Source organism: Cololabis saira, chromosome 18 (assembly GCF_033807715.1).
Source record: "Cololabis saira isolate AMF1-May2022 chromosome 18, fColSai1.1, whole genome shotgun sequence".
Classification (NCBI taxonomy): domain Eukaryota; kingdom Metazoa; phylum Chordata; class Actinopteri; order Beloniformes; family Belonidae; genus Cololabis; species Cololabis saira.
This window is the reverse complement of record NC_084604.1, coordinates 23,086,903-23,108,303: the sequence shown is the minus strand read 5'-3', so window position 1 is coordinate 23,108,303 and position 21,401 is coordinate 23,086,903. Positions and strand designations below refer to the sequence as shown.

The 21,401-nt window shown below is 41.3% G+C and overlaps 2 protein-coding genes across 3 annotated transcripts in view; one reads left to right on the top strand and one right to left on the bottom strand.

The window, feature by feature from the left end:
- akap12b (A kinase (PRKA) anchor protein 12b) overlaps positions 1 to 7,509 on the top strand; it is a 47,704-nt gene extending 40,195 nt beyond the window's left edge. For both annotated transcript variants that reach the window (XM_061707032.1, XM_061707033.1), the window contains 2 exons: positions 14 to 4,288; positions 5,209 to 7,509. In XM_061707032.1, the coding sequence (XP_061563016.1) occupies positions 14 to 4,284 (4,271 nt within the window). In that variant the 3' untranslated portion in view covers positions 4,285 to 4,288; positions 5,209 to 7,509. The remainder of the gene's footprint in view (positions 1 to 13; positions 4,289 to 5,208) is intronic.
- A 219-nt stretch (positions 7,510 to 7,728) lies between these two features.
- zbtb2b (zinc finger and BTB domain containing 2b) lies at positions 7,729 to 18,935 on the bottom strand. Its single transcript, XM_061707034.1, has 3 exons — positions 18,615 to 18,935; positions 12,066 to 12,246; positions 7,729 to 11,857 (listed from the first exon to the last, which is right to left on the bottom strand). The coding sequence occupies exons 2-3, from the start codon at positions 12,236 to 12,238 to the stop codon at positions 10,456 to 10,458; spliced, it is 1,575 nt and encodes a 524-aa protein (XP_061563018.1). The 5' UTR covers positions 12,239 to 12,246; positions 18,615 to 18,935; the 3' UTR covers positions 7,729 to 10,455.
- Between the last annotated feature and the right edge of the window lie 2,466 nt (positions 18,936 to 21,401).

Below are 21,401 nucleotides of genomic sequence, written 5' to 3'. Positions count from 1 at the left end.
CTTGTGCTTTCAGTTGGACAACCAGATGGTGTGTCCGTGGCTCAGAAAGAGGAGACTCCCGAGAACATGGACACCATCCCAGACGAGGTGACGGCTCAAGTAAATGGGGAAAAAGTAGATAAAGAATCCCCTGATGCTAATAACATATCTGCAGTAGAAGCGAAGGCAACAGATGATAAATCTGACGACGCAAGTGAAGTTGGCTTCAAGAAGATCTTTACCATTGTGGGCTTGAAATTCACATTGAAGAAAGACAAAAGTGATGAGGGCGAGCCAGTGAAGCTACTGACAGTCAAGGATAAAGAAGGAGAGGTCAACGAGTCTGATGAATCCACAAAAGACAAGGAGGATGCCACCACTGATGACAACGGTAAAAGTGAGAAAGTGGAGACTGAAACAGAGGCTAAGAAAGAAGTCACTAAAGTCACAGACAAAGCTGAAGCCAGCGATACCACTGATGGCCAGCCTGAAGCTGCTGCTGCTGAGGGTTCAAGTGAAGCAGTCAAGGAGGAAGAAGCTGGGAAGGAAGGCAAAACCCCTGCTCCATCCAAGGAGCCTGGTTTGTCACCCTTCAGGAAGCTCTTCTTTATAGGACTCTTCTCAAACCTGAGAAAGAAGACCAGCGTCAAGAAGCTGAAAGAGGAGGAGGAAAAGGAGGCCGTTGCACAGGAGGATGCAGCGAAGTCGGAGGAACCTGTGGCTGAAGAAAAAGAGAAGAAAGATGGTGCGGCGCAGGAAACAAATGAAGAGAAAGGTGTGGCAGAGCAGGAAAAAAAGGAGGAAAGTGCTGTGACCGAACTGAAAACAGAGGAGAAAACTGCAGCAGAGGTGGAAAAGAAGGAAGAGGAGGAACCCAAGAAGGAGGCGGCAGACACTCACGCAGAGTCAAAATCTGAGACCAAAGAGGAGGTCCTGACCACTCCAAAGGAAGAAAAATCAGTCGGTGCCCCAGAGGTCACCGCTGAACCCCCTGTTCCTGCAGAAACGACTAATGAAAGCAAACAAGAGGAGGAAAAGGCAGAAGCTGCTGCAAAGGAGGACAAGGCACCAGTGGAGGCGACCCCTGAGGCAGAGCTCGTGTCATCGCAGGAGAAGGTCAAGCCCCACGGCAGCCCCCTGAAGAAACTCTTCACTGGAACCGGCCTGAAGAAGCTCTCAACTAAGAGACAGAAGAGCAAGAAAGATTCTGGCGAGCAGGGGACCGAGCAGCTCCAGTCCTCCACGGAGTCAGAAGAGCCTCCTAAAGCTGACAGTGGGCCCTCATCCCCGGAGGCATCTGGGGAGCACGTGATGGCTGTGGAGGTGAACCAGAATGAGGCTGAAAGTGAGGTTGTGTCTGACGGTGAGAAGAAAAAAGACGGTGTCATGGCCTCCTTCAAGAAACTGGTCACGCCTAAGAAGCACGGTAAAAGATCTTCTGATAGTGAAGACGAAGGCACAGGTGACAAACCTGCAAAGTCCGACACGCTGTCTTCTTCTGAAAGTGCTCCACTAGCAGATACGGCTGTTGAAAAGGAAGACGCCAAGGAAGAAAAGGCCTCAGAGGAGACTGAAAACACAGAGAAACTGACCAGTAGCACTGAGGAGGCCAAAAAGAAAATGGACACCTCTGTTTCCTGGGAGGCTTTAATGTGTATGGGTGGACCCAAAAAAAGGACAAGGAAGACCTCTGATTCTGATGATGAGGAGACCAAGGCTGAAGATGAGCTGCCTGCAGCAGCACCAGCAGGAGGAGAAGGGGACAAAAAAGAGGACAAAAATGAGGCTGCAGTCCCCACTGCCTCCAATCCTGAGAGTGAAGTAATAGTTGCTGCTCCTGCTCCTGCTCCTGCTCCTGCTCCTGCACCTGAGCCACCAAGCGCCCCCGCGGCTAGAGCGTCACCCTGGGCCACGCTGAAGCGCTTAGTTATCGCCAAAAGTAAGCCCAAAACCGAGGAAAAGCCTGAAGTTCCTGCTGACCAAGTACAGCCAGAGGCAGAAGCACCAAAAGACGAGTCGTCATTCTCTCTGAAGATGTTCTTCCCCGTTCGCAGGAAGAAGGTGGTTGAGAAACAAGTCTCCATCGACCAGGGCTTAGGGGAGGAAGACTCCGACACCCCAGCTGTGGTTCCTCTCTCAGAGTACGATGAAAAAGTTGAAGCGGCACCCAGTGAACCAGAGCAAACGGCCGAAGCCCAGAACAAAGCGGACCCCGAAGACAGAGCCCCGTCATGGATCCCAGCCGCCCTTGACGACGCCGCTGAAAAACACGATCAGCTGAGCGATATCCCAGAGGAGGCAGAAAATGCAGCCACGCCAAAGTCCGTTGACACCGATGTTGCAGAGGAGGAACCCGAGGACCAGGCCATGCCGTGTAAGGGTCCAGAGAATATGGGGCGCAGACTGTCCACTGCTGAAGTGAAGCCTATCGCTCAAGCCCCAGCTGCATCCACGTCCCCTGTTCCTCGGGGACCCAAGAGTGAGAATGCACAAACGCTTTTTAGCAATATTGAGCCCCACATCACAGAAATTCCATCCCAGTCAGTTGTGACCCTTGAAGACGTACCAGTATCGGTAGCTTCAAAAAAACCTGAAGAGGAACTCCAAACAGATGTTGCCACGTCTGAGACAAACATCACCCTGGAGGCACATGGACATGGTGACGCCCTCGCCATCTGCACTGGCCTTGAAACTAAGGCAATTGAAACAATCGCTGTGGACGAGCCCGGCGAGGCTACTGCGGAGGCTCTGATTCCAGTCAGCGATGTCGTGACCACGGAGGTGGCTGTGGAGGAGAAGCCTTTAGTTTCAGAAGAAGCAGCTGTCACAGAAGACCCTGTGGAGAAGGCTCTCGTAAACCAAGTAGAAACCCTTGAGCTCGAACCTCTCACTGAAAATTTAGTGGCTGTCGCAGCAGATGTCGAAGCTGCCAGTGGGAGTTATGAATCTGAAATTGAGAAAGTCGGAGTTGTCAGCATCGAAAGCTCTGAGGTCATCCAGCCCACCACACCAAAGGAGAACTCACCAAAAACTGTAGTAGTCAGTCCTATTGCGCCAACTCTTGAAACACCATTGTGCACCGAGACTGCAGAGGTCTCTGAGGTGACTGTAGAGACCAGAGAAATGGAAGTAGAGCCGGAGCAGCTTGTTGTAACCGAAGAAAGTACGAGTCAGAACGTGGACGAAGAGGTGTCAACCCCCAAAGTACAAGGGGCTCAGACAGCCACCCCCGTAGTGGTACCAAGTGAAGAAACCGCTGTTGTCACAGAGACGGTAGTTTTTGTTGCCCCAACTGAGAGTCAAGCAAACCACCAGGCAACATCAGAGATGGCAGTCATGGAAAATTCACCAGAGCCAGCACCTGTCGATGTTCAACCTGTGATGGAGGAGCAAGAAACTCAAGAGAAGCCTGTTGTCACTCAGGCAAATCAAAAGACAGAAGAAATGACAGAAGAAGTCTATCCACCAAGTGAAATTGAGACTCAGAGTGTGGTCATCGCCGAGGCTGCCATCCAGGATGCTGTAGAGAAAGTTGCAGCAAAGCCTAAAAGCCCTAGCAACCAAACATCCACCAACCCACCACCAGAACACGCCATAGCAACAACAGAAAACGAGATTGAAACTGCGAACGAACAGCTCGTTATCACTGACACCCCCGTTCCTGTTACCTGCGAAAAGCCATTGAAAAAGTCATCTCAGCCACTCTGTGTTGCCATGGAAATGATTGAGACAGTGCCAATAGAGGTCACAGAGGACATTAACAAACAGAAAAAGAAGGAAACAAAAGAAAAAGAAGAGAAACCAGTGAAAAGATTAAAGCAAGCTGAGATGGTAACAGAAAGTGAAGAAATTGTCTTTGAGGAAGAAATGGTCATTGACGAAGAAATAACAGAGAGCGATGAATGTGTTGAACAGCACAAGGAAGAGAGCACAGTTAGCAAGCCAGAGGCCCCTTCAGAGGAGAAAAAAGAGAGTCCTGCGATCCGCCAGCCAGTGCAGATGGTACTGCAGGCGGTAGAGATGTGCGAGGACGCGCCGTTCGAAGTGGAAACAGTGGAGGAGTTTGATGAGAACAGCAGCGCGGCAGCTGAGAATCCCTCAAGTCAAAACAAGTGCTCAGAAGCGTCAGAGGGACATCCAGAAACAGGTTCAGCAGAGGCAGCTGCTCCCAGCCAGGGAACAGATGAGGAAGAGAAGAAGCCCTCAGCAAAGTGTGCGGAAGTGATGGCGCAAGTGATCGAGGTGATTGAAGAGGCCGTGAAGGAGATCGAACCTCTGTCCACAGAGATCACAGCAGCATCATGAGAAGGTGAGCTTCATCTCAGATCGCTCGTATACAGCATGCTATAATCAGTTAATTCTGATGAGACCATGATGAAAAAAGGGTAATTAAGTTATTTTCAAAATTCCTTTGCTGGCCAATCAAACAATCTTCTAAAGTAATTTTTTTTTCTTTTTCTTTTTACATCAATGGGTCTTACTTTTATTAGGGAGTAGGGGAGGGAATTCGCACACCGACCTGATGAAAAAGCTTTTGTTCAGGCTTTGAGTAACCAGGGGACCTTTGATATCAAAGCAGGAATGCCGCCGTTGACCCCGTCTTTGTAGGCCGGGGTCTTAAAGGAAAAGCGGTGTGTGAGGGGCAGATGAACTTGTGCTGAAAGGCTGATTATGATTCCTCTGCCCCCTCCTCCTGTTTTTCTTCTATCACAGGCTCAGTATGGAGTCAAGAAAGCATGTCGGACTATGCTGTTGTGGGATTAAATTACACACCTTCAAAGAGTTAAAGTTGTTTTCTTTCAGTTTTGACTGAATTGAGTCTTAAAAGTATTGGAAAGTGAAAGTTTTAGGGTGCGGGAATGTTTCAGAGATACTGACAGGTATGGCCAATGATAATTTGCTGTCTTATTTACTTTGTAGTAACTATCTCACTTAATTAATTGAATATTTCATACAAAGCAGACACAAGACGACAAGCAAGTTTTCCGAGCTTGAGACTTGCATTGAGATGTTATATACATATATAATGGAAATAATTGAATTATTAGTAAAGTAACGCAACTTTAAATGATTATAAAGAAAGAAAAGGAAAAGATAAAACACCCAGTTCCTAAAAACCTAGTTTGTTGCAACAATAATTCATTCCTTTTATCTGTTTCTTGTTCTCAGCCTCAGATAGTCAAGTCTGATCATTTGTCTTAACGTGTTTTTTGTGTCTTCCCATCACAGATGAAGATAGAAGAGCCTGGGAGACGCATGCTCTAGACCAGGAAGTGACTGATGAGGGAGAGAGAGTGAGAGAGTGAGAGAGGATGCTCTGTGGTAACACACCCCGACTGAGCCTGGCCCATCCCGCCCAGAGAGACTGAGCACCAGCATTCTCTCCAGCTCCCCTGTCCTCCATCCCTCTCCCCTGTAACCACGTCACAGCTACGTGACCCCCCCACACACCCCCCTCACACACACCGCCAGACCCTCACTCACTCTCACACTCTCATGCATGTCCTGTGCCTCAGAAGCATCCCACCTGGCTTGTGATCACTCTCAACGTCCTTTCGGTGTCTTAGTGACTTTCCATTGCCCTCGTTGCATAAGATGAAAGTCTGCATCCTGGTTGACAGTGGATATGTGTTTGTGTGCGTATGCAAGAGTGTGTGCGTGTGCATTTTTAAGTGTATAGCAGACGGAGTGAGATGATGTGAGAAGGTGCAGAGATGGAGGATTCCTGTATATTATATTTATGTTTTAAGTATTCAAATTTCGAGTCTTTCTTTCCTCTTTTATTTTTGGTTTGATCTATTTTGTTATATGGATATTGTTGTCTTTTTTTTTTTTTTTTTTTAATATACACATTATGCTGTGATGCATCAGGTATTTTTAGCAATATGATAGAATATTAAATTTGATGCAGAGGAGCATTTTGAAAGGTTTCTCGTTAACTAATCAGAATCTACTAAAACGAAAAAACAACAACTTGCATTAAAGTGCGTTTTGCATCACATCTTTAACTGATATATTATTTCACGGATTTGTAGCAGTTACGACTAATCCATGGTACATGTATGATTCTGGTGGCAGAGAAAGTAACAAGAGGGCAGAAAATGTGACGTTATCAACCAGGAATGCACCAAATGTTTGAATTTTGACACATCGCCTCGTCACGACTTGTAATTCACTCTGCACCTCGTTGAAAAAGACTTCATATGTGAGTTATGTAAGCAAACAATCACTGCCTGAGTTACTGTGAAGACATTATTACACGTTGTTTCATGTGATAATAAAATACTATGACAACACGCTAACTTGATACTGTGGCAGAAGTATCTGGTAAATGCTGTATTGCAAAGAATATAGATTACAGTTTTTAATGTATATTTAAAAAGAAAACACAGTGGTATCATGTTCACGGTGTTTTATGTTCATACAAAGCAGTTCAAGGCTTTCTTTGTTCTATATATTCACTGATAAAGTGTTTTGACACCCTCTGCTGCAAGAAAAAAATCATTACAGCTTTTAGCCACAGTTGTTTCAACTTTAAATGTGGTAGTAGATAAAGTGTGAAATGATTGCTGTTCTCTAATAATCTCGACCTGCACTTTGCTGCGTCCTTTACCAAGCGTTATAGTTCTGGTTCATGACAACTGGCCCCAGGGAGGACTTACACCGAGTGGCTGATAACTTAGAAAGGCACAGAGACAAACTGCATGGTACCAGAAATAAATACTAAAGTTCATTTTGCTCTTAATTTAAAAGCCAAATCAAGTTAGGATTAATCAGGGAGCCATGGTCTTTCCATCGATCACAGGATGAGACATCAGTTGCATCCAATTAAATTCCCAAAAACATCCCCACAGCTACTTTGATTTAGGCATCAGATCTTGCCTGTAAGGTAAGATCTTATTTCACCAGTAAAAGAGGATGTTTTAGGGCAGTTTTAACCACCAAAGCAAATATAACTTGTTAACACTTGTGTTTGTTTATGTCCAATCAACTTTTTTAAAAAAGAATTAAAGAAAGAGGAAAAGCACATTGCCAATCATGAACATTGTTTGGTAATTGTTTGTATAATCCATTTAATTTAATTTGGAGCCTGATATCAAGAGCTCTAAAGGCTCATACTTCATTCAGCTTTATGACCAAACAAAAGTAAGATTGGAAAGTTTCTACTTCATTTTACTTTGACTCCAGAAGGCATGATGGATCCACGTTTGCTTTATGTAAAATAATTAGAAAAAACCCAGAGAACTGAGAACTCTAGCTGTCGTTGCCTGATGTGAAGCATCTAAATGCAGCTCCCTTCACCCCCGACATCTTCCCTGCTTTTGTAACACGTAACTGTGAACCTGTTAACATTTGTACAGATTGTATACCTACTGTATGTACTTAGTATTGTTATATTAACCAATAACCTGCAGCCATTTACCATAACACTCACGTAGCATGGTCTTGCCTTTTATATTTTCAAAGCTGTTAATAGTAAGGATTCAGAAAAGTGTCTTTATTTCATTCAATAAAGTTAGAGAAAATTTGTGTGTATTCTATTGAGTCTTGAATTGACGCTAAATAATGCTGTCATCTATCACTACACGTGTTTCAGTGGACACTGCTATCAACAGTTACAAGGCTACATTTTTATGACACAAAACCTGTTATTATTAGCAATATTTAATTGTGTTAAAATTGTGACAGCTCAATGCAAATACTGAAGAGCTACTCCAGTTGTGTTGAAGTAAAGAACAGACAAAGTCATCTAAAGACATGTTTTTATTGTTTTGTTTTTTTTCACTGCCAAATAACTTTTATACAATAAAAATACTCACATTCCTGAGATCACAAATCAGAACAGTAAAAGTCAGATGTGAACTGAAAGAGGGAAACCTTCTGTACACAAGTTCTATGTGAGGTCGCTAATAGTCTGGAAATGATCATTGATCACCAACATCAAGGATTTCCTATCTCTGAGAGACTCAGCTGTTTATAAAACCCAAACACAGTGATTAAGTTACAAGATGAGTGAGAAAAACAGATCCAGCTTGATTTGTTAAAAGATATAAACTGGCACACACACACTTCTGTGACTCACTTTCAGCTCAGTAGTACAAGACTTTGCCTCACATGAAAAGACAAACTCAAAATGTTCATCACCGAATACTTGCAACTGCATGTACTTATAGTTTGCTGCTTTTTATAATAATTTGACCACCTATGGATTCATGTAAAAGCAGCTCATATAACTGGTAACATACCACCTGCTAAAAAGTGACAGCTTTCTCACTCTGTTGTCCTGAGCAGGAAATGAAAACGAGCTCCCCCTAGCGAAATACTGGGATAATTCAAAGACAAAACTGGTTTGGAAAAAAAAAAAAAGAAAAAAAAGTTCTCATACAAATGTACTTCAATTCAAATTTCTGAGGACAAAAATGTATTTATAAAGATTCTGCATGAAAGCTCAATTGGCACATTTGCATTTTCTTTTATGAAACTTTTATAAATTAATCCTCAATGATTATGAATGCTGGTCAATAAAACTCAGCTTAGTTGCTTGTTTTACAGAAGAGTTAGATTAACTGTCCCTTGGATGACAATTTAATTATGAAGAATTAATACAATACAGAGTATCCTCAAGATCTCACAGAGTGGGAAGCTGCAAAACAATTTAGTTTCTGAAGTAAAAGGCCATTTTGAAGCGATTCATAACTCAAATAAAAAAATAAATACATAAAAAAAAATGCTGTTACTTCACTTCATTATCCAAATCTAATAAACACAAGAGTAAAAGAAACAGAAAAGCTTCTGTCTTGACTTCTCTGAAACAGAGAAATGAAGACAGGTATTGTTTACCATTCAAATGATACCTTGGAGCTACTATCGCACATACTCCAAATTACATAACAAATACACTTTCCAAGCTTCACATTTATTCAACATACTGTAAATGAAAGATGTCCATGAGTTCCAGTCATCAGTAGTACATACAGTAGAAAGGTTTTCTGGTATCCCAAACAATTGATGCTGTACGACATAATAAACAGCATCTTTTATATCCCTAAAAAGAACACATGTACACCACCCTGCTGCTTTCATATTTACATTTAACACGACCCCCACAAAACCCAGTTAAGTTTTTAGACTGTCGATGACAACTTTTGCATCCACTAGTTGCCTTTTTTAGTATAAGCAGAGCTGAAGAACAGAAATGTGGGAAGGTCCTTAAAATATAAGAAAAAAAAAGAAAACAAAAAAAAAAACATTTCCCTTTAGACAGTATGAAGGTTACCAGTTAGTACAAATTTGGCAAGAAAAAAAGAGAAAAACTTTAAATACCAGGCTTTTGAATAATAACGTATTGGACAAATTCAAGATACATTATGTCATCTTTAAAATGTTAAAATTTGCTAAGGCAAGTGTATACCTACTTCGAAAGCTATTCATCTCCTAATATACCTAGATCTTTGAAATATAATGATTTTTTCCTTTTACAAATATAGCATGTATAAAATTAGAGCATGTAAGAAAAACAACTTTAAACATCTAGTATTAGATGTAGACTTAGGCAAAAAAAAAGACAATATTCAACAGGACATCCTCTCATTGAGGTATGCGTCTGGATGGAACGTGTTGATTCCTCAATCAATAAACCGAGTTATTTAACAAGTAACATGCACAACAACCAACAATGAGGGAAATCAAGAAAAATCAAGGTAACTCAAACGGAGACAACAAACATTTAAGATCTTTGTGACAGGCTCTCAGTGGCCAAACACTTGCCTTTCACAACAATTGTGCTGTGATATGAAGTGACAGGAAGGAGACAGGAACCACAATCCCACTTAGCATACTCCACAAAACACAAACTGAAACAACTGCACTGCTGCTGAAAAAGACACAGGAACTGGTCATTACATTACATATCAAGGTCTTCATTCAGCTGAATCGTCAACTGAATTATAATAATGGAAGACGGATGTATTTTGATGCATATTGAGAATCTACTCCAATAAGAGCATAGATTGTCTCAGGTTTGTGTGCTTTTTAGCTGCAAATTTGACCTGTTTCGCCTTCACATATCTAACAAAGCCAATTACTCTCGCAACATATCATCTCGGCCGGAACCGCCGCAGCTTCCTCTTCCTTTTATGCTGACAACTGTGTGCAGCAGCACGACCAAGGTAGAGCTTGTCATGGTAGAGCCTACCACCCATGGGTGCAAAAACTAAAAAATGGTTTAACATTGTTATACACCATATAGTATTCATTCAAATGTTTGTTGTGGTTTTTTTTTTATATGAAATGTATAGAGAGAGCTACACTTCCAAGGCCAGGAAAATAATTCAAACCAATGTATCATAAAATAAAGTTTTAGATTAACAACCTCTAATGAACATACCCTGACTAACTTCATATTTAGCTTACTTGTTACCCATAATTTAGATGACAAACACACCTTAAAAAAGGGACTAAAACACAGTTTTGGCACTATTCTACGAGGATTTCCTCAGTCTTGATTGGTTCTAGTGGGGTGCCAGAGTTTGACAAATCAGAGCCTTCATCTTTGGAAAATTCTTCACGCTGGAGCAGCATGCCTGCACCTGTGTTCCCCTGCAGCCCCACTAATCCCCCCTGGGAGAAGCACAGGTGTTTGATCACCTCACTAGGGCTGGAGAAGGTGGTTGCACATATGTTACACTTGTAAGGCTTTGAAGAGCCCAGGAACATCGCCTCCATCTGGCTGCTGTCGTCCCCTGCCGCGCACAATTCCATGCTCTGTCGGTCCACCATGGTGTAGGAGTCGGCGCCTTGGTTTAGGCACACATGACGGGCCGCCTGGTTGGCACGGCAAAAGCTCTTTCCGCAAGCGCTGCACTTGAAGGGTTTTCCCGTGTGGATGTACATGTGTTCGCGCCAGTGGCTCTTCTGGATAAACTTGCGCCCGCAGGTTGAGCACTCGTACTTCCGCCGCTTCACTTCTCTGTCCAGGTCAGCATTCTCAAGGTTGTCGATGTCTGCGATATCCGAAGGAGGTGGCGTGTCTGCCTGAGAATTCATTCCTCCCACTCCCCAGGTAGAAGTGGACACTTCTGCTTGGGGAGAGTCTGAGGTGGTACCTGAAACAGGAGTTTGCTCGCTGTCACTGATGACCTCCACTGCTGTAGCTGCAACTGACGCGCTTGACCCCACCTTGTTTTCCTTAAGAGCCCCTTCTAGCGACATGCTCTGCTCTCCAACTATTACAGGCGAGTGTGCATTGATGGGCTCTGTTGGTGACTGGTGAATAACCTGGGCGTGCTGTAGGAGGTGCTCTCTCAGCAGACTTCTCTGGGTGAATCTGGTCCTGCACAGATGACAGGAGTAATGCTTCCTGAAGGAGGAATTCCTTCTCATGATGCTGGGCTTTACATGAAGAATGGCACTGACTGAGGAGCCATCTGCGTTTACTAAGTCCATTCCCCCTTCCTCAGGCTTACTGCCGCTGGTGGACGCCCCAACATCAGGAGGCGAGGAATCATCCTTGGGCTGTAAGTAATTTGCAATTGAAGTTGCAAGTTTGGACGGGAACTTCCCCTCTGAACTGACCTGATCCATGTCAAAAGGCGAGGAGAGCTGACGCTGAGTGGGTGTTCTGCCTGACAGCGCCACCTGCTGGTCAGAGATCTGAATCCCATAAAGGGATGTGGAGAGGTTGATGCTCTGCTCAGGATGGGAATACGCCGACTGGCTGGCCTCTTGCAAGAGTGGATAGGCATGCAGGAATCTGACCCCCTGCTCCAGGCGCGCAGGGTCTATCAGCTGGGGTGCCAGCTTGCCTGTGTACATCAGGTTGAGGAGGTAGCTGAAGATGTCCGGCTGTATGTCAGCAGCTTTCAGACGGACACAATCACTGAAACCCAAAAACATTACAGTTAACTAATGGAAAATGACAAAATGCCTTGACAATATTACACAATTTTTTGTAATCTCAACAAAAGCAAAAACATGACTGAAGCAACAGTTTGAACGTCTGTTAGGATTTTAACATCTCTCTCTCGTTATCAGGACAAATCGGAGCCTGAATCTCTCCAACTACTTTTAGTACATTCCTCATATACCTGTCCTGGTGAATAAAGAGCATTCTGAAGTAGTTGGAGAAGGCAGCGAGGACAGCTTTGTGGGCTTTAAAGAAGACATCTCCTATAGCCACAGTGCAGTCGCACAGGAAGCCAAACTCCCTCTGAGCGTTAAGCTGTTGCAGCAGGATAAGACCATGGTTGGCCAACTCCATTCTTCAACCTGCACAAAGACACACAAATACACACACAAGCAGCAATGAGTTTCCTGTATGGAAGCAAGCCCGGGTTTATTGTGACCACAGAGTCAGACTGTCATGGATGATCTAACGACCTTTCAAAGACTAACTTAACACAAAAGATAAAAATCGCAGACGCTGGAGACAATTTGTCGAACAGAAATGACACAGAAACCAATGCTAATTAATTGACTGACTCGCCAACACCTAACATCTTGGTCTGAGTGGATCCTTTTATTGTTAATGGATATCTCTGAGACAGAATATATCATTTTGATGAACAAAAATTACACATCTGATGTTTTTTTAACAAGAGCAACTCAGCTGCCTTAACAATCTGTTTAACATGCTTTGTTCTCAAGAAATCCTAAGTGTTTTTACTCCAAAAGTAGAATATAAAAACAGTATTTATTTATTTTAATGCAGGGACATCCACCTTTAGTTACAGAAATTAGAAGATTAGAAGAAATTACCTATCAGGATACAAGCCTGTAAGCTATGACAACACGTGAGGATGGATTCAACATGTGAGGATGGATTTATACTCTATCCCACAAGTTATGATACACCATTGTTTCTGAAAAGCACAATTTCTCAAATAGCTATGCAAGTTAACTGGATTATGAGCATTGGTCTCACACAGCAATGCATAAAATGAGCTGCAAGCTGTTGTGTGGCGAGGTAAAGTCTGGCAGTTTAGCCTTTTCTATGTTTGCAAATTGCTACCATCAGTTTCAGAGGCTCCATGACATTACATGATCTGTAAATGTGTCTCTAAGATCAAAAAATAAGAAGGTGAGTGTGGATCACTTTAACCTAAGTTAAATCTAATATTCTTGTCAAAGACACTATCCTTTGAGAAAAAAATATATATATATGTGTTTCAATAAAAAAAAAAACACCATTTGAAAAAAAAAGCTATGTGTATGAAAATAGAAATGATTATCCATGCAGCTCTTGCGCTTAAAGCTTTGAGTTGAAACACTTCCTCCAAGACTTGGCTCTGAAGAAGCACAAGTCCTGCATGCTGAATCTCAACAGGCCAGTTTCAGAACTGAGCACATTCTGCTGACCAGCGAGATGAGTTTTTGTTGACCTTTAAGGTCACTGGAGGACTCAGAGGGCTTCAGGCCATCACATGATCAGGGAAAAGGGTGTTGACACACATTCCAAGGCAGAACTTGTTCTACCCCCTTTGAGGGAACTATAAACCTATGGAAAGGGTGACTCTTCTTTCTCCCACACTTTCTCTAAACCACACAGGCAAATGAATATCTGAGGAGGGATGATAACGGACGCTTCATCAGCTGTGACTCTCCCAGAGATCAGAGTGAGCTTGTCCTGCATAACCAGACTACACAGAAAAACCCTCAAGAAGCCCTCCACACAAGGCTTTGTAATGCACCAGGAACTTGCTGCATTTCTGCATCAACAATGGGCTCTAAAGAGACTACAGGCTAAGCCAATTCTTGTCTCAGTGCTTCAATGAACTAAAAGTTATGTTTGACTAAATGTAGTCTACAACAGCAGTGCTGCAATAAATACAACCTCCGTAAATCTTCAGTTAAGTGTTTGTTTTAGCTTATATGGAGAATTGTATATTTAAATCTTGCTAAATTTAGGATAGGGAATTGTGATTTCAATTGAATATTAATAAACTAAGGTGTAATTCTAAAAAAAGTATTCATCTTTTTCAAATAGCTGAAATGATTATTCATCATTTTAACCATTTTCTTAATCATTTATATTTTAATCTTTTTTTTTTTTTGCTAATGTTAAGATTATAGGCATCTACATTTGAACCACTCAAATTACATCACAACAGTGCGATCTTGAGATGTGCATCAAAAAAATAAAAATAAAAATCGCTGAACTGTCACTGGATCCAGCTTCTGGAAAGTTTATTTTTTGTAATTATTTAGTCAGTTAGGATAGCCGTGGAGCAGTGGGTAAAGCTTTTCCCCCTCCAACTAGTCACTGTTTAAAACCCTAATCCCATTTTATGCTGAAGTGGCCTTGGGCAAGGATAGTGAACCCCACATTGTCAAAAATCAAGCCTGTAATAATGGGTCGCAAGCAGTATTCTCATACAGCTGGTCCCAAGCCTTGGGTTTTGCCAGAAACAGCATCCAAATTCATTAATAGGCAAAAAGAATGACATCATACTAACAGTTTTAAAATAAGGTTGTTTATAAAGGTGATAGACCCAATAAACTTAAAGCTGTGTGTATCCATGTCGTTTTCATTGGTGCAGCTACTGCTCCTTCTTGCACCATAACAATACATCAAACAATCAATATGCTTTAATTAAATGTTGTTCTGTCCCTTGAGCTCTGTGGATTCCCTTCATCAATGCCAGTTAGCTGTTCCTTCACCTCTGGCTAGCAAATGATGTTGAAATTACCAAAAACACGAAATTATCTAATTTAAATAAAATGGTATTTTGTTCCGTTTTATAAATATGACTTTGAACAAAATGTTAAACTTAACATAAAAGCACAAAAATGAAAGGACTGCTTTCATGCATGACTCCTGTTCATGTGTGAAAGCAGCCTTTTTATTTTTGGACTCTTCTTCTGAAATGTTCTGCACATTATCATATGGGGATGCATGTGTGAACAAAAGTGCCAAATATGCATTTGTGTAGATTTTTCCAAGCCAGCTCTAAAATTGAAGTCTGCTGAACTCTTCTGACACTGCCTTTGAATACATGTAGTGCTAATGTAAGTATGAAAACAATCACATGTACACATGGTAGGCCATGCTACTGGAGAGGTAAACAAAAAAACGAGATTAACATAGCCTCGCATCATGTTTTCCTTCTATGCCTCACTCAAATGTATTTATCTCCTCCAAACCCACTTTCTAAAACGCTCTTTTATTTTTTTGGGGAATTTTTGTTATGTTTCGCCCCCCGAAACCCAGTTTTCTGATCAACAGTCAAGAAAACTAAAAAGAATTCAACTTTCCAAGACTTGTTCAATGACATTAACACTGACATGAACCCGAATGGCTTGAATTGTCATACATGGTTTGATACAGGAGTACGCTTGACATACCAAATATAGTAAGACTACAAGATATGAAATCCTATGATCTAACAGTAAATTCATCACAATCTAGGCCGGATTATCCATATCCTGAACCAGGCGAGCGCCCAGGGGCCCCAGCCAATGAGGGGGTACCAAATCAAATGACTAACTGGATCATATATGTCAAATTTTGTTATTTTCTCTATATATTTGCTGGAAGAGAAGCAAACAGCTACAGCAGTAACCAATGATATAATAAAAATACATGAAAATAATAGTAATAATAAAATAAAAAGAATTGGGTTTGAGTGAGAGCCTTAACAACTTAACAACTTTAAACTTTAAATCTAACAGCCACATTGCTATTTTATTAATGAGCTGTTCCCTACCTTCACATCAGCTCATTCAGTAGGCCTGTTTGATTGTTTAGTCATATGCTGTAATAGTTTTTCTCGTAGTCCTCAGACAAACCATATATGATAGAAATGATGATAGTTAACATGTAGTGTTACATTGGCATGTGAGTTGCATTCTGATTGGAGCATCAGTGTAGTACGGCGTTTGTGGACTCATGTTTATCTGTGGAGTTACTCTTAGTTGGTTGCTTGTCTTACATTTATTTGTAGTATGACTGTTGAGCATGTACTTCAGCAATACATTCATTTAAATCTATGGTCTTTACAACCATAGTAAATTTCCCCCTTTTTTTTTTTTACAGTAAAATGTGGGAGGAGGGGGGCACTTCAAGTGTGGTCACCCGCTAGGCATGGCCTCATCCAAGGCAAACTTATTCATAGGGCCCACTGGACCAGGATGAGACTGTCTAAGATTTACAAAGATGTGGACCCTAAATGTCTAAGATGTGCCCAGTCCCCTGCAAATCACCTACATATGTTTTGGAGTTGCCCATCTTTAGCTGTTTTTTGGAAAGACATTTTTAACACACTGTCAGAAATAAGTAATATGCACATTGAACCAGACCCCATCATTGAATTGTTTGGGGTAGTTTCAGCCACACCACAACTCTCCAAAGCAAGTAAAGATGTAATTGCCTTTGTTTCTTTATTAGCAAGACGTTTCATTTTACTTGTATGGAAATCTTCTGCAGCTCCTACTCATGTCTCTTGGATCAAATCTATTTTACACTGTATAAAACTGGAAAAAATAAGATGCACATTGAATGGGTGTACAGACAAATTCTACACTACATGGACCCCTTTTTTCTCATATATTAAGAAGCTTGATTTCCCTGTGGTTCCATAGTAATGTTATTTCTCCTAGCTGTGTGCGGGTATTTTTTATTTTTTTTACATATGTATATATGTTTATGTATGTATGTATGTTTTACTTGTTTTCACTCTGCTGGATGGATGTGAACTAGGGATGGGCGGTATGGACTAAAAAATGTATCACGATAATTTCTGGCATTTATCCCGATAACGATAAAAATGACAATAAAAAAAAAATACCAATTCAACTCCATCTTTTTAACTATAAATCTATCACCACATTCAGTCTTTGGAGCCCCCCAACACTGCTCTAAAACAATAGTAAATACTACAAAACTACACCAATTAAATTGAATCGATAAAAACCAATTAAATGAGTCCACCTGTACTACAAAACTGTAACGACTCAGAGCCGCCATGTTTGTTACACAAAAACCTCATCAACGGGAATTTATCCTTCTTTCTTTCTTTCTTTCTTTCTTTCTGGCTCATTTCTTTCTTTCTTTCTGGCTCATTTCTTTCTTTCTTTCTTTCTTTCTTTCTGGCTCATTTCTTTTCCTTCCTTCCTTCCTTCCTTCCTTCCTTCCTTCATTCCTTCCTTCCTTCCTTCCTTCCTTCCTTCCTTCCTTCCTTCCTTCCTTCCTTCCTTCATTCCTTCCTTCACGTACGTTGTGCGTTGATTTAACACAGAACCATAAATCAGCTTTACACAAAAACGTCATCAACGGGAATTTATCGTTTTTACCGCGAGATGACAAATTCTTACCGTGGGGAATTTATCGCCTATGTGCATCTATATGGCGAATAGTCTGGTTAGGAGGATTCCGTTGTATTATCTGGTCGAACTGTATGTAACTTAGTCAAGGCGTATTGTTGATGTGTTGTTGTTTTCTTGTATGCGTTTCTTTTTTTTTAGGACTATTTTTGTTAATGTCCTTTCCCTAGGCATTATAATTCATATGTGCATTTATACTGTTAATGTTTGTCGTGCCAAAATTTCAATAAAAAAAACCTTTAAAATAAAAAACAGTGTGGTCACCCTGGGGCCCCACACTGCTTTAATCTGCGTCTGATCACAATTATCAGTGAGGGCTAAACTTGTTTGGGACAAAATAGCACCGCCCCTGCTGCGCACGTGGAAGAGCGGTCGCTTCCGCGGTGAGGTTTTTCTGCGACTCAAAAATACATCAAAACGTTATCTGGGAGGGGAAAACGCGCCATCTGTGATGAAAACATCCCAGTATCGCAAGTAGAAAATAAACACCAACTAAAAAAAGGAGTGCAGAGAGCCGTGGGAAGGACGACCAGACCAGCTGCCCTCGCCTCGGGTCTCTCTGCTGCTAAAGGGCTGATTTATGGTTCCGCGTTACACCAACGCAGAGCCTACTGTGCGCGTCGCCGCGTACCCTACGCCGTAGCCTCTGCGTCAATTTAACGCGGAACCATAATTCAGGCTTAATGCCGCGTTCCATTTGTCCTCGGAAGTGGGAATTTCCCAGTTCCCAGTCGGATTTTTTAACTGGAACGCCCCTCGAAGTGGGATTTCCCACTGGGAAAGTGGGAGAGTCTTCACCACCCCCGAGTTCACATTCCAAGATGGCTGCCCCGGTTGTAAACAGTAGAAGAGAGCTCTGTAATAATTCGTAGCACTTCTTTCTAGTTTTGGTCACACTAAATCAGTCCTATACAAGTATTGTTCAGCATATATATGCTGCTATAGTGTAATTTACATTTTTCATGTGGTATATGCGAACTACAAACTTGTTTTCCGACTTTGTAACTGGAACGCTGATAACTCGGTTGTGACGTCATTCCCAGGTCCGAGTTCCAACTTCCGAGGTAAATGAAACGCAGCATTAAGCGCCAGAAAAACGGACATGCGTGTTGACACGGGGAAGCGCGCAGCCGGCGGGGGCGCGCACCCCCCACACGCACACACACACACACACACATACAGCAGGAGACGCAAGGGGGATGGGGCTGGTCACGAACGCGTTTCTTTTAACTTCCCCGTGACAAATTTACAGTTAACCGAAACCGCACAGAGCCGGCGGATAACGTGAGACCGAGCGTGTCTCCGGGGGACCGTACCTGCTCCACGGGGCTCCGGGGCTCTGGTCCCGCTGGTTCGTGTTGCTGTTAACGGAGACTCTCGCCTGCGTCTCTCTCTGCTCTCTGCAGCTGCCGCGACTGTGTTCCTCGTAAACGCTGCATTCGTCGTCGGCGCGGCGGAGGAGACGAAGAGGGTCGTCCGTCGGTGTTTTCCGGTTAGGGGTTTTACGTTACGATCACATGACTTGAGAGAGGGGAAAAAAAAAAAAAAAAAAACAGCCAAAAAGAAGCCGTTGTAGAGAAAGAAAAAAAATCCGTTGAGGAAGGGGCGGTTGAGTTAACGTTAATTCCCAGCACAGTCTAACCGCCTCGCCTCGACGGTTTTGTTCTGTCTCTGTGACAGCCGGCGGGTCTTAACAGTCACATCCACCGTATGGTGGTTAATCATTGTATCTGCCGTTAACGGCGCAAACACCAAGTTTATTTATATAGCACAATTCAACACAAGGTAGGCTATTTCAAAGTGCTTTACATCGACATTAAAAGCGGCAAGACATGAATTAGACAGTAAATAACAAATACAATTATGAGAAAAGAAGGTAAAATAATAAAAAGCACAAGTTGCTGAAAACACCGCGGTTGAATTGGTTTGATATTGGATATTGGATATTCGACATTAACACCCATAAAACTTGTGACACTGATTTTGGTCATATTGCTTGTGATGTGTTCATGGTCATCTAGACTATATATCACAAAACAGTAATTATTATAAAATCATATTATGGGCTGATTTAATGAGGTTTGATGAATTCAACACCCATAAAACAATTGGTGTTATGTATCACAAGTTTTATGGGTGTTGAATTCATTAAACCACATTAAATCAGCCCATATATATGATTTTTTAATAAGATTTTTTAATAATTACTGTTTTGTGATGTATAGTCTAGATGACCATGAACACATCACAAGTGGTTTGACCAAAATCAGTGGTATGTATCACAAGTTTTATGGGTGTTAATGTCCAATATCCAATATCAAACCAATTCAACCGCGGTGCTGAAAACTAAGGGCAGTAGAGAACAGCAGGTACACATCTCATTCGCGGTTTTCAGAAAGTGTTTAATTTAAGAGTAAGCTTAAATACCAAATAAATGAAATAAAATGATAGGCAAGGCAAGTCAAGTTTATTTATATAGCACAATTCAAACCAAGGTAATTCAAAGTGCTTTACTTCGACATTAAAGGCGGCAAGACATAATTGGACAGTAAATAACAAATAAGATTTCATAAAATTATGAGAAAAGAAGGTAAATAATAAATAAATAATAATAAAAAGCACAAGTTGCTGAAACCTAAGGGCAGTAGAGAACAGCAGGTATTTCATTTCATTTTTTCATTTCATTTAATTATTTATTCAAACAGGTTAAAACAAAAACAAAATAATCAGAATACATAAAATGTATATACCGAAAAAAAAAACCAAACAAAGATATATGTAAATAAATATTTCCTGTTTGAAAGGGTGTAGGATGAAGTTTCAAAAAACTTTTCTAGTCCTACCCCTTCTAATGTTCTGTTTTTACAATGTATTCATTTCACAGAACTCCAAAAGAAAAGCATAAAAGAAAAAAAAAGAAAAGAAAAAGTGGTTCAGCTGAGCAAGGCACTTTGGTCATTGGCTGTCAGTTCATGTGTCCATTAACGTTTTGTATCCGTACAGAGTATTGTTTTTAAAGATTCGTTTGAACTTACTTGGTGAATTACATGATTTCATACACACAGGTACACATCTCATTCGCAGTTTTCTTAATTTAAGAGTACGCTTAAATAACAAATAAATGAAATAAAATGACAGGCAAGGCAAGTGAAGTTTATTTATATAGCACAATTCAAACCAAGGTAATTCAAAGTGCTTTACATTGACATTAAAAGCGGCAAGACATAATTAAACAGTAAATAACAAATACGATTGAATAAAATTATGAATAAGATGATAAGAAAAGAAGTAGAATAATAAAAAGCACAATCTGTTAAAAGTAAGGGCAGTAGAGTCCAGCAGGTAAGTATTTAATTTAAAAGTACACTTCAGTAAACAGTAATGTTTTTAACCCTGATTTAAAGGAGCTGACAGTTGGAGCAGACCTCAGGTCTACAGGAAGTTTGTTCCACCGGTGAGGAGCAGAATAACTGAACGCTGCCTCACCTTGCTTGGTTCTGGTTCTGGAACCACAACAAACCAGATCCAGATGAACCTCAGGGGTCTGGGAGCTTCATAGGAACTAACAGATCCAGCATGTATTTTGGTCCAAGACCATTCAGTGCTTTGTAGACCAGCAGTAAGATTTTAAACTCTTTCCTTTGACTCACTGGAAGCCAGTGTAGCGATTTCATGACCGGTGTAATGTGGTCCAGTTTCCTGGTGTTTGTAACGACTCTGGCCAAACCTGCAGCACAATCTGTTTCACTTCCACTTGGGTTTTATTTGCATTCTAATTTTCAACTAGTTATAAGGAAATATAGTGGGTCGTTTTTTAAACAATACCGAGTAACTTTTAATAAGGGGGGGGGGGTTATTTATATATATATATATATATATATATATATATATATATATATATATATATATATATATATATATATATATATGATTATATAATAAATACTTCAAGCGTAAAAAGGAGTTTAGGTGGGTTATATTATAGGGTTGCCGTCCCTTGAAAAAACTGAATCGTCCCGTATTTATAAAGTAAAGTAGGCTACGCGTCAAGTATTGAGCTGAAAAGGGACACACTTTGTCCTGTATTACTGTGAGAGTCAAGA

Excerpts from the sequence above, each read along its gene's own strand:
- zbtb2b (XM_061707034.1), bottom strand. The coding sequence starts at position 12,238 with ATGGAGTTGGCCAACCATGGTCTTATCCTGCTGCAACAGCTTAACGCT. Across the intron at positions 11,858-12,065 it reads CTCTTTATTCACCAGGACAG|TGATTGTGTCCGTCTGAAAG; the intron begins GTATATGAGGAA and ends TTTGGGTTTCAG.